The following is a 14045-nucleotide window of genomic DNA, read 5'->3' as shown; positions in this document are numbered from 1 at the left end:
AAGAGTAATAATGACAGTATGAAAAGTAGTAACTCATAGCAACCCATGTTCATTTTTCACCATTCAGCACATCACAGCTACCAAGAAACGTGAATGAATGATTATTAAGTGGTTGCTATAGGTTACTGCACTTTCCATTTATTGAAAAGTCCTGTTTGAGTAATAAAGAGCAGATTGAATTGCTCATCATATTCCACATTCTTGTAAATGTCTTTGCTGGTATTATTTTCGCCGGAACAGTATGTTCGAAGCATATTGTCTAGGGAGGATCTTGGTGGTCTACCCACGTAACTCTGGTGTTCGTACGTCATTTTCTGTAAATGAAGAGGGGAAAAAAAAAGTAATGGACAGGAAAAAGCAATATTTACTGTCCAAAATGCTTAATGGGGGATTTCCCCTAAGAGTTCCATGTAAAATCAACAGTTAATCTAATATTTCCTTTTTATCAAGCTCTGTACCCAAATTAAAAAAAAAAAAAATCACTGACGTTAAATAGTAGTTTGCTGTTTATCAAGTCTTTTAAGCAATAATACTTTTTATTGTAATTTACACAAGGCTTTCTTTGTTACAAATAAACAATTCTAAGAGTGGATAAAAGAGTATATTTTTATCTGTACAGATGGTTTGATCATGTCTGAAAAATTATTCAAATCACAGTGCTTTTAACAAGCAGCTATTTCTTTTCAGCACCACCACCAAACGAACAGCTCCTTTAATTAAACCCACTGAGATTTTCAAGCCATAAGTGAAATCTGTCAATTATTATCTCATTTAAAAAAATTAAGTATTTAAGGAAACTCTTGAGATCCTTATAATGCTATAGCAGATCTGTGATTTTCACTTAATTGTTCCTGACATGTGCTCATATGTGTTTGAAGTACACACATAGAAAAGCTAGCGTTAGGATAAAATTAATGTCATTTATCACTTCATAAACATCTCCTAAAACCTTCAATGCTTCTCTGGATTAAACTTTTTTTGCAATTTACAATGAAAATGGCATTCTTCTGTCTGTCACCTGTGCTGTCAGAAATAATTAACTGGAACATTTTTGGCAAAGAAGAAGAAGAGGAAAAAAAAAAAAAAAAAAGCACAAATGTGGTTGAAATGAAGGTAATGTGTATGTCAGAATATTTATAAGAAAACTTGACTGTGATCAGATCATCTGTGAGGAAAGATGAGAATTGCTATTATGTTCCTAGAGGAATTGGCCTGATGACGTCTTTTCTGATACCGGATCATTACGTGACTTACACTCTGAAAAAAAGGGAAGCTGTTTGATCCATGGATAAAAATGCGAGCGCCACCGAATCACAAACAATAGCTGGTATTTAAAGGTAATATGCAGACAAACGTTGACAAAGCAGGCTCTTCCTAAAGTGGCGTTTGCAGTATATATATCTTTTCTTGGTGCATGTGTGTGTATATATATAAATATATGTACATACATACAAGAACGGAGGGCTGGTCAACTTGAATTGCAGCACAAGAAGGAGAAGAAGAAAGCATCTAGAGAAACGCCTCAGGAGAAGTATCTTAGAGAAGATCTGATCTCATTGTTAGCATCTCAGCCCAAGACTCATAACAGGCTGCACCAGGCTCTCCTGCCTCCCTGGCTTACTGCTTTTATAGCTCACTCGTATTTACTTCCCAACAGCAACAGATTCTTGTTTTCTTTTTATTTCTTTCAGTTACTTTTTTAGCTAGGGAGGTTGCATTTTATCCTTGATTTTGCTGTTCTCTACTCTTTTTCTCATCTCATCTGGAATCGAGCTTTGTTTTTCCCTTGGAACTGTGGGTTGCTTCAAACTTTTAATCAGAATAGCAGTCAGTCTTCGTGTCATCCTAACCTGTCAGACAAGGCAATGCAGACAGCATTTTAAGACTGCACGGAAACTTGCAACACTTGGCTTTAACTTGGAACCCAATTTATCACTTGTTTTTTTTCTGCAACACAGTGGAGTTTTTCTTTTATATGGTAAGAATTTTGCATGCTTTTATATATTACTCATTTGAATAGAGTCTGCAATTAAATAAGCATTTTTAAAAATAATTATAATAAAACATAACTGAGAGAATTGTGTATCAGTAAACATTATGCTTGACCTAGTTGAATATGCATTGATCTAATTGAGGTCAAATCACACATCGATCTGAGTTAATGAGAAGTGCTTGTTGAAAGTGTTTCCTCCACTTCTCTCACCCGCAGAATGACAATGTACAGGAAAGCACTGCTCGTCTGGCTATTGGTGTACGGGGTAATGCGCTGCACTGTCCACTCCTCACCTACGGCACTCAAGTACCCAGCACTTAGGTATGTACAAAACTAGAGGCAATAACTGTCATGAAAACCTGTAATTATTTGAATGAGTACATTTTTACAGATTCAAGGTAGATCTTAGGTTCACACAGCTACTACAGCATCAATGAATCCACAAGGTAGATCTTAGGTGCACACAGCTACTATAGCATCAATGAATCCACAAGTTAGATCTTAGGGGCACACATCTACTACAGCATCAATAAATCCACAAGGTAGATCTTAGGTGCACACAGCTACTACAGCATCAATAAATTAACAAGGTAGATCCTAGGTGCACACAGCTACTACAGCATCAATGAATCCACAAGGTAGATCTTAGGTGCACACAGCTACTATAGCATCAATGAATCCACAAGTTAGATCTTAGGGGCACACATCTACTACAGCATCAATAAATCCACAAGGTAGATCTTAGGTGCACACAGCTACTACAGCATCAATAAATTAACAAGGTAGATCCTAGGTGCACACAGCTACTACAGCATCAATTAATCCACAAGGTAGATCTTAGGTGCACACGTCTACTATAGCATCAATTAATCCACAAGGTAGATCTTAGGTGCACACAGCTACTACAGCATCAATAAATCCACAAGGTAGATCTTAGGTGCACACAGCTACTACAGCATCAATTAATCCACAAGGTAGATCTTAGGTGCACACAGCTACTACAGCATCAATAAATCCACAAGGTAGATCCTAGGTGCATACAGCTACTACAACATCAATGAATCCACAAGCTGTGTTTTCTATTGTTTTTCTTACTCTGCACAATGTGCAGCAGTTTCTGAATTTGGATAAGGCTTGTAAAGCATGCGATTATCCATTGTGTATTAGGATGCCAAATTATCAAGTATACAGATATACAGGTATCCCATCTCTTTGATAGAATGCTAAGGGTTTAGCTACTTTAAGACAAGAGCATGCAATTAACCCCTTGTTCACTCTTTCCTGATTTGTAGTTAATTGTTTTACAATAAGGCAGTTGCCAACATGGGGTTAACCTCATGCTGCTAAGCAATTTAAACATCAAGTGAAATTGATCCATTAGTCTGCAGTTCTTAATAACATAGCAGTATAAACTGGTCTAAAAAAATCTGTTCTCACTTAATATATATATATATATATATATATATATATATATATATATATATATATATATATATATATATATATATATATATACACATATAAATATAGTAAGTGAGAACTGATTTTTTGTGTTATACTTTTAACACATCCATGCACAAATATTTAACTTTCTAGCTTTTAAATACAAAACAGAGAATTGTACATATATTTTGCTAGACTATAATATCTGCATGTAATATCAGTGATCATACCTCTTTAAAAAGGAAAATTACAAGAGCCGGGGAAGCCCCCAGTGCTTTATCTGTCTAGTACTTGCTAGCTCTGCCGATACAGAAAGCTGCAGTGCTGCTATTGTGCTGTATGAATTAATCAGATGACTACATGTTTAGAATATTATTGAAGTTGCCAATAAAACAGTTGATGTGATCAGTGAAATGTTCAGGTATTTTCTTCCTACTTGATATGCATCAACTTACTTTAGATTCATAAAAATATGAAAAGTTCACAATCTTGACACTGGGATGTATTTATTAGACAAGCAGTATTGTACAGACGGTTCTCTACTATGCTTATGCTGCATTTGACTAATAATATATAATGAAGAATTAAATACTCCAAATAGCAAAGACAGCACAGGTAGCACACTATTGTTTTAACTGGGAATGTGTTACATATAAAGGGATGGATTCAGCAGCATTAGTACTGATCAGAATGGTTAGATATAGTAATACACAGTGCAAGTTATGCTGTGATAGACATAGAATCATAGTTTTTCTAATTAAACTGTTCCCTAAAACACACATAGGTTAGAAAAGGACAAAATACAAGTACATTTCTTTCTCTTATTAGCCACAGTTTAAGAAAAAAAAAAAAAACTTTCGTTCACAATGATTTTTCTTCTTTTCCGTTCCACGAGGCACAAAACATAACTTAATTGTTGCTTTTGTTTAAATAATCACTGTTTTTATTGCTTTTGTCAGTCATGCCTTTGTTTTGCCTTTGATTTATCCCACAATCTAGTTACTGAGCTTATAAATAATTCATTATTTGCTCTTAAAATTGCTTAAACCTTTCAACATAACTATTGTTTTGCTAACATCAAAAATATAAATATGTTGATATATTAATAAAGACAGCAGAGAGATATGCAAATATTTTTTCTAAAAAAAAAAAACAAAAAAAAAAACTTAATATCATTAATTAAAAAAAAAAAAAAAAAAAGATAATATTTTTACAACTGTCATGTTTCTCATTGTTGTGCAGCCCTAAATGAATATTGGTTTTAATGAACAAATTATTGTTATACTTATTTCTGGCACATGACTCCTATCATCCATGTAGAGGGAATCATGGAAGTTGTAGTTCAAGAAGAGGCAAAAGACCAAAATGCTGTCTATGTTTGTTATGATCAATGACAGCTGTAATCATAGTGTGTTTGGGTGTGTATTTTCTTCTCTCTCCTTGGCTTTGTTAATATATATAAAGCCCAATATATTTTGTCTATAGTACTGAGAATCTGACACAGCTAAACTGTGATCCAGATTTAGCAAGAGTAAAACACTTTTGAAACATTTATTATTAATAACCCTGCCAAAGCAAACTGACAAAAATAGCTTACGGTGACCTACATCCCAGCAGATACAAAGTAAAAAAAAAAAATCTTAAGGAGGATCTTGGCATTAAAGCAAATGAACCCGTCAAAGTCAGGACCCAGTCTGTCCAAATATACCCCTCCTTCTGCAGGGAGAAGCCGGGTAATGATACTGCTAAGTATTTTCAGTGCTTTGTGGCCAATGCTTAGTGCTCTGATTTAATGTTTGGAAGCTGATAGTGTGTTTGATGATGCTGTTCTGCCAATAAAGGGAAGTTGGATCTCTTAACCCCCCCCCCCCCCACAAGCATTTCTAATCTCCCCCCCCCCCACCTCCTATCTTCTCTCAGTTCCCTGTACTAATGATTGTAGGATTTGGCAGCTAGCTCTGGCCCAGCCCCAACCTCAGGTCAGCTCACAGATGGGCTGCTCTTGTTATTTCTCTCACGCCCACCTACAGATTGATAGGGTCTCAGGGGGTCTTTTTCCATCAGCGTCTGGCATCTCATCATTGAACAATATTCAGAGAGAAAAGACCAGTAATGTAGACACTAGAAATGAACCTTTGCCAGGGATTACATTGCTCTGAAAGCCACTGATCAAGTCATTATGCATTTTTTGATTAATTAAGAGGCTTACAATTCATTCTCCTTTCTGTTTTTTTTTTCTTTTGCTCATTAGGCTTGAAGATGAAGTATATGATGAGGACGGCAATACTCTTCCAGACTTTGCTTTTGATAACAATCCGATCGGCATCGGAAATCCAGCCTCGGTCTTTGACGATATGTACTCGTTTTATTACCCAGCGGAAAAGAGGTGACTACAGAATTTTTCCCCTAAATAACTTAAATCCTATATAAACTCATTTGTTGCATAGTCATAAATAACTAAATAAAATCTGAAAACACAGTAATACTGTTTCTGTCTCATGTCAGATCATAATGAAAGTTCTGCATTGCATCCAAATTATTTAGTAGGATAAATATATTCTAAGGGAGAAATGGAAATGTATGGAAATTAATAACATTCAGTGCTAATCAGGTGGCATCTTGAAATTTAGTAGCATTCTGGGAAATAACAAAACTATACTAAATTGTTAATGCAAGAGAGCATTGTGATGCAGTGATGAGAGATGGGGGGGGGAGGAAGGGATATTTCAGGCAGAACATGTGAATGAGAGTAAAACATGACCCTGTGACAAATCAGCCTAGGGATAGTCAGGAAGCTATAATGGGCAGCTACACCCACCCCTCCCTTTACAGCACACACACACACTCCATTGAGAAATGCTTCTTTCTTGAAAACAACACATGTTGATGTCAGATTTCCAGGAATCATCTTTCCTTTTTTTCTTTTTTTTTTTTTTTCTTTACTGTTAGACATGCTGATGATCTATTAAACAAAGCCTATAGGAATTTACTGGGGCAGTTGTCTGCGAGGAAATACCTGCATACTCTGATGGCCAAACACTTAGGGTAAGGCTGTGCTCTTAAAAAAATAGTATGTGTGGAGATCCTGAAAGAAAAGAAAGCCACAAACATGACTCTAAGTAAACACTTAGGCCTATTTAATAAATTGGTGAGGATGCACAAAGGGCAATAACCCTTAGCAACCAATCAGAATTCCATATCAATTTGTCACACTTTGCTTTCTGTCCTATTGTGACCGCCAATAACGATGAAAAGAAATGCTTCCTAAAGAGAAAAGCATCACCCAGCATCCATTTCCAATATATGGAGTTTAAATGTCACGATATTTATTTTTATCATCTGCCTCCATTCAGTAAGACTTCACAGCTTCACTCCAGAAATTCAATTATAGTAGGCTGTATTATTTATTCCACTTGGCTCTGCATTTAAATTCTTTGCGGATGGAACACAACCCTTTTATCGTCCAATATGTCAGCGCTCTTCCTTTGGAATATGCAGTAGGTTATGTACCTTTATTGCAGTATAGATTTCTGGGTTGGGTAACATTTTAATAACACTCTGGGGAAGGCCTTGCTTCATACTAATGAATAATTCATATGATGAATATATTGTCTCCAAACTGTCATCCTAAATTATCCAACTTCATCATCACCCTATGTGGATTCCTTTTAGTTAGTAAAACCTGTGACTTCCTGTGTCAGAGTGTTACATGTGTTGATTTTGCTAATTTCTCCTTTAAATTTCCAATGATTGCAGTGCAAACCAAAAACCTAATTTAAATATATATATATATATATATATATACGGGAAAACACACACACACAAATAGTGCTATCTGAATAGGAATGCAGTTGGTCATATAACGGCGATTTGTATTGAAAAATATTTAGGACCCCCCTATTTAAAAGCCGAATGATGCACTTGTCAGGAAAGCTATTAAAAATGCAGGAGTGCTGGTCTGCTGTGTAGCACATCTGTGAAGTTTGCAGAGAAGCCATTCCTCTTTTTCAGAACACTTGCCTGACAATGTTACTAGATTGTTTGGTTTTATGTCTGATGTATCTATTTTTTCTCCCCAAAAGTAATGACTCACTGCTTAGTTAACTGCAAATAAAAATAATGTCTGCCATTCAAGGGACTTTAGGAAGCCAGCCCAGACCTTTTCCCAATCACTACATCCATGTGCTGCCACACATTTCTCAAGATAAGCATAACTCTTTTTATGCTGTTGACAGTGAATCTCTAGCGGCAATTATGGTAGCAAAAGAAGGGACAGCCCTGTAGTGATTGGTAATGAGACAGAAGCCTTTGGGAATTGTCTAACATGAGGATCAAGGCATAAGGTTGCCTAATGGAGCCTGGGTAGACACCGTGGCAGATGTTTGTACCCTTTGTTCAGGATTTACACAGCAATAATTGGCTTTGACATTAAGATATTTCTCTTGCTTTTTGCTTCCTGAAAGTGATAAGACTTAATTATATATAAAAAAAACACACTGCTGATGTTGTGACACCAGAATATAATGCTGTACATTTATACATTCTGGTGCCAGAGGTGATAAAATAGAATCCTTTTCTAATAATTTATGGCCTCTCTGTTCCAAGGCGAGATGGTACATTGTCAGATGCATCTGTTTTGGCCAGAATAAATCAGCAAGGGAAGGGGATAAATCAGATCATGAAGATGATCTATACAGCAAATTACTTAACAAACCTAGTTTTCTTGCTTAGCTTTAAGTGTGATTAAACTGCTAATGGATAGCAGACAATGGGTTTAATTATCTAAAGGCAAATAGGCTCCTTGCTTTGCAATGGAATTTTCCCCTACCTTAGTGGACATGGTGAAAGTTCACTTTGCAAAGAATACCCAATCATATGCAAAGAAAATTTAAAATAAAAACAGTATTTTTTGCTTCCACATTAATAGACAATGGACTTTAACAGAGCTTCACAATATTCTTTAAACTGTGGGAAAATGTCCATGCTAAAATGCAGTGTGTACATCCTATTTGCCTTAGGTAAATCAACTTTGCAATATCTCAAAGTATTTTGCAATAAAATACTTAAAACCATTTCTCATCTCCAATACAAGATAGAGTAACTTAGATATTTAGTATATGAAAATCATTTCATGTCACAAAAACAATCTTTCCATGTGCAAATTAAATATAATGGGAATGTTACATTAATTAAGAACTTGGTACTTTAAGGCCCCCTTTTTCCAGGAGGGTTAGTAGACAGGTGACAGCTGCAGACATTTTAGAAAAAGTTCCTGCGACTACTAGATATGCATCTGAGCTCCATTGGTAAAAAGTTAATGTTACCTGAGATAAACTCACGTTTAGGGGTATATTTTAAAAAGAGTGAATGAGATATTCTCCAAATATTTACTGCAGGCAAATCATCCTCATACATGTATTTTAAATTACTGTGATTTATTCACATGTAGTGAATGTTTGGCAAATGTCACATTCACGGATTTATAATTATGCCTCAAAGCATTGCCATTACAATCTGAATTTGTTTACTGGTATGTGGCACTAATATAGTCACAGAGATGAAGCTCTTAAATAGTTTTTACTAGCTAATCCTTGGCTACTTTTCAGTAGTCAGTGACCCATCTGCTTTGCCCTTGTTATTAAATCAAATGTAATGTCTGACTGGTGATGTGGATTACTGTATAACTTGTAATATAGTACCCATTAATAAACTAGTTCAAATTAGCAACCTTTTAAATCTATAAAAAATAAAATTTTAGTTCATGGTGATTTGTGTGTTACAAATCTCCACTTGAAGGTCAGTTTTGTGAACATTGGTAGTGGAGTGGCATTTATAACTCAAATCTGACACCACTGTAAGTAAGGTGAGATAAATGCATCAATATTAAATATCTCTGTGGTCGGCATCTTTATTTTTGAAAGTTCCTCTTGGAAAAAAAAAAAAAAAAACAGAAAGGACAAGCTGCCCTATCATAAACATCTTTTATAATTTTTTTTTCTCCTCTCATTTTTCTAGAGCATGCTTGAACCGGATTAGTTTCTTGAAGGCAATGGACTGTCTGAGACAACTCCTTCCTTCAAAACTTTGATATGCTTGGAATGTATCATTGTTAGGCTTTAGATAATGCAAAACTCTGTTGTAAAAATCTACAGAAAATACATTCAGTCTTCCTCCAGCCGTCTCTGCTTATTGAGAAATTCTCATAGGCTGGAATGATTGAACTGGTATTGCTACCTATAGTACAGAAAGAGTTGGCTGCAGGAGGACTATTGAATTGGTAAGATGCTGGATCACAGCAACTGGGTTACAACTGTAATTAATAATTATACACCTACTTCATGTCATCCCAAAAAACTTTTGAGTTCTGTTTTAAATGTACTTGCTAGCCTATAGACTTCACAATTTCAGGACAAGTGCATGATGTGGCATGCTAAAAATCTAGACTTTGGGGTATTCGGTAGCATTAATCTGGACAGACAGAGCTGGTTGGATGCAGTGTAGAGAGATTCTACTGTAGTTTGCAACTCTTGCTTTTTGCCATTGCAGTGCAGTGAGTAGCAGCCTGGAAGATGACTCGGAACCCCTATCAAAACGACACTCAGATGGCATCTTCACTGACAGCTACAGCCGCTACAGAAAACAAATGGCTGTCAAGAAATACTTGGCAGCAGTCCTGGGGAAAAGGTATAAACAAAGAATTAAAAATAAAGGACGGCGAGTAGCATACTTGTAGCGATGAGCAACCAGCCACCCTGTGTATACAGCCCCAACAAAATGAAGAAAAAAACAAAAAAAAAAAATCATCTCCAAACTGACTGAACAATCATCGCTCCTGTGTTATCTACAAACATGTATTTATGTATGAAGTAAAGCCATTAAATGAATATTTTGATAATAATATTGTTTTTCTTTTGTATAAAAGCACTAGAGAACGCACAGATTTACTTTGTGGACCAATCAATAAGTTATATATATATATTTATATACATATATATATATATATATATATATATATATATATATATATATATATATATATATATATTATATATACATATACATAAGTTATAGGAAATGAATATAGAGTGTGCACAAAATGATAATTCACATGAGCTGTTTATGTTTTTATAGAAAAAAAAATAGATAAAAAAAGACAATCATTGTTTTAAATATTTTGCTCCTATTTTTGTAACTTGAAATTAAATGGATAGTATTTTTATCCGCAACAGGGTTGAGAACATTAGTTTTATTATTTTGCTGATGGTCACAGACAATGATGACCTACTGAACCTAGTGCAAGGATTTATAAGAATTTTGGAGAATCCCTGAAAGAGATTAGAGGTTCTGCCCTTGGTGAGTCCTAGCACATGCCCTTTTAAGCTTTCTAGGGGCACTGTTCCTCCACTTAGATTTCCCAAATGTTGTGCTGTCTTTAATTTTACATTTTTATGTTTTTATGTTTCCTAAATAGTTTCCTAATAACCCAACAGCTCTAACAAATTTATGGACTTCTTTTGAAATCCTTTCTTCTTTTTTGCATAGAGTCCTAAACCCTAGTTGAATTGTCAATCTTCTTAATGATTGGATTAGGTCACATAGCAGAGAAATCTTGGCAAAACGGCAGCATACCTGCTGTTGAGTGGTAATGGGCTGTAATGTATAAAGCTGAAGCAGAAAAGATAACATGGTGTTGTCCATTACCAAAAAAAAATAGTGTAACCCCAGATGAGACTGGTTGGTTTGGTCAACACCTCTGTATTAAAATGCCAATATAAAATCTGGAAATAAGTACAGTGCAGTCTAAAGGAACTGCCCAAAATGAAGTACATGGCTATGGACCTGTCAACAGAGTTGGGAAGTAATGAACAAACTGCTCCTTGAATAGGTCCATTACCTCACTGACAATGGGCAGCTTGGTATTGGAACGTGATACAAAGTATAATGTGTTTCTCTCCAGTGCTGTCCATGCTTCTCATTCTGTGAATCTACCAAAATATTTCTTCAGCTCTAATTTAAAGGTTTCTTTCTATTGCTGTCTTCTTGTAGGGTTTTGCCTTTTTCTTCCCTCCCCTTCACCAATTTAGTACTGTCATTTCTTGAATCATTTACTTCAAATATTGTGACAAAAAAGTGTTATGTTTATGCAAACTCTTGTAAAGATAGGATCCCCTGTTGTAGCTACTACTAAATAATTATGCACTACTACTAAAGTTTTGTTCCTTGTTTTTTGAGTCTTTAAAAGGTAAAATGTATTTTTCTACATTATGGCTATTGCTTAGTAAAAGTTATTTCATAAAACCACGTTTTGTCATATATACACTATATATATATATATATATATATATATCACGTGTAGTATTCACAAAGCTTCTATGGTGTTAAAAACAAACACAAAGAAACTGAACTGAAGTCTGAAGCAACATGCGTTGTATCATTCCCATCGTGATCATGCTTTTGTCTATATACATGTTTAGAGAGAATGTAAATACTTTTTTTTTCTTTTGACTTAAAATGACATAAAGAGAAAACTTCATCTGAGTCACCAATGTCTAAATGAAGAACAGGAACACTGCTAGAAAAAGTGTAACACACCTTTCAGCTTTTTCTTCCTTCGAGTCTAATCAGAAGGTGATGAATCAAAGGAGCTAGACTTGAGTTCCCTATCGTGGCTCAGCACTGCCAGCTGATCCTATTGCCAGCAGTAGAATTGCACATGGGAATTCAATCTGCACCCAAGTCCTGTGCATGACATCAGTCTTTCATTTTGCATTCTCCTCAAGCAATGTGACGTAGGATGCAGTTTGCAGCTTTCGTGCCTTTCCTCGCCTTTTAAATTGCCACGAATCACAGATGGCTTTTTAGTGGCCCTATAATGCTGCAACACATCAGCTTGTATTGTAGACTCTCACCTGTGTTTGTTAATAGTAGATAGGGTTATATTGTGTGTTAGCTGTAGAATTAACATAGGGTTAATTTTGCTTTCCTAGTTGAATCGAGTAGTTACTGCATCATCTATTTAGTATTTAAACCTTTGTATAATTTACAGCAAAGCCAACAGCCTTACTAAATGAAGTGGATCTAATATACTACGATCTGCATAGATGTAAGTCTATTTTGTGTGCAACAGAAATATTAATATCAAAGTGAATTTATGACACACCTATCTAGAACTAAAAAAATGATTACTGCTATATCAAGTGTGCAAAGCTTGTGTTAATAAATTTTTGTAATCAATGCAATTTTGTCTACTGTTTGAAAAGTAAGTTAAATGAAATGACATTTGTGCATTGACTTAAAGCTTTAGCTCAATTAATTTTTTATGTTTACATTACTTTATTTGGTCTTTAAAGTTGGAACTATATTGGATATGTTTATATGTACACAAAATGAATGGCAGTTTTTTGTATTTGTTAAGACTAATATGTTTTTTTGGATATTGTAAATATTAGTAATTAATACAAATTAGATCTGTTCAAATACATTATGCCAAAGCGATCATTAAATATACAGTTGATTATCTTGATTTTAAGATTTGCCCTGGTTCCCCAGTGCCTTTCCTAAGTTGAGTTTCTGTACTTTAAAGAGGATAGCATGACTATTTTTTTAAAACTGGGATTTATATAACATCTTATCTTAATTGTAACCTTACAGTTTCTCTGATCTGAATAACACGTGTTGATGTGTATTGAATTTTTTTTTTTTCCAAATATAAAAAAAAGATCAGTGGAATGTATATTCCCAAAGATTCTAAAAGTTCCATCTTAATTGTTCCATATGAGTATTTACTGCATTGACAGTCAAGTATCCTATGATGAAAGTAGAATGACGTAGACTATGAATCTCTTCTGCAAGAAGACTGATGTGAGTGCATATTATAGGCGAGTGATGCTGGAAATATTAGATTCCATTTTTAGACTCCATGGTCTACTGGGAAAAACAGAAGCCTGTCTGAGTAATCCTTGTGGGTTTAATGGATGGCAGAATACATGGCCGATTATACTCTCTTATCTCTATCTTCTGAAAAGTAATCTTTCTCCCAACCAACCAAATTACAGAGTAAACCCCCATTTCCATGTTAAATAACAATATAGAGTTTACTACTAATAAAAACAAGCCTATACTTCAAAGTACACATCTCTAAACACGGCAATTTAACAAATATATTCCTTAAATCAAGATAGACAAAGGTAAACTCTTGATTTCTACCTGCAGTAAGCTTCCAAAACTAATCCTTTAAATCTATTTACTATGAATTGCAGAATTCAAATTACCTAAATGGTAAGATTCATTTGAAAGCAATTGTCACCCTATTCATCCAATGCATTTTAATGCTGTGAAATTGCATATGCAATATTAATTATGTGATTTGAACCAGAATAGTCAATGGCACTGTTTTTTTTTTATTTTGCAGTTTAAGTGACAATAATGATAAAGGCAAAAGCCGTGTTTTGCATGCAGTTTCACCAAAGATGCACACGTGTGAACAAAGTTGTAAGTAGATAAAAACCACATTGTTGGAAATTAAAGGGAACCTACACTTAAAATCCAAAGCTCAGTTGTCTAACGGGTATTCACAAGCACAGTTTATGTGACAATCAAAAAGCAAATT

General features: G+C 34.8%; 1 protein-coding gene across 2 annotated transcripts; it reads left to right on the top strand.

The window, feature by feature from the left end:
* Positions 1 to 1233: 1233 nt before the first annotated feature.
* Positions 1234 to 10334, top strand: ADCYAP1 (adenylate cyclase activating polypeptide 1). 2 transcript variants are annotated; one of them, XM_082258781.1, is made up of 5 exons: positions 1234 to 1978; positions 2210 to 2314; positions 5688 to 5822; positions 6386 to 6481; positions 9983 to 10334. In XM_082258781.1, the coding sequence occupies exons 2-5, from the start codon at positions 2211 to 2213 to the stop codon at positions 10167 to 10169; spliced, it is 522 nt and encodes a 173-aa protein (XP_082114907.1). In that variant the 5' UTR covers positions 1234 to 1978; position 2210; the 3' UTR covers positions 10170 to 10334. The 2 variants fall into 2 exon arrangements, with proteins under 2 accessions (XP_082114907.1, XP_082114908.1); XM_082258782.1 differs by lacking the exon at positions 6386 to 6481 and having other exon boundaries at positions 1238 to 1978.
* The last annotated feature ends 3711 nt before the right edge of the window (positions 10335 to 14045 follow it).

This window comes from Pelophylax lessonae, assembly GCF_965119305.1.
Source record: "Pelophylax lessonae genome assembly, chromosome: 5".
Lineage (NCBI taxonomy): Eukaryota > Metazoa > Chordata > Amphibia > Anura > Ranidae > Pelophylax > Pelophylax lessonae.
This window is presented reverse-complemented; position numbering and strand designations above follow the sequence as displayed.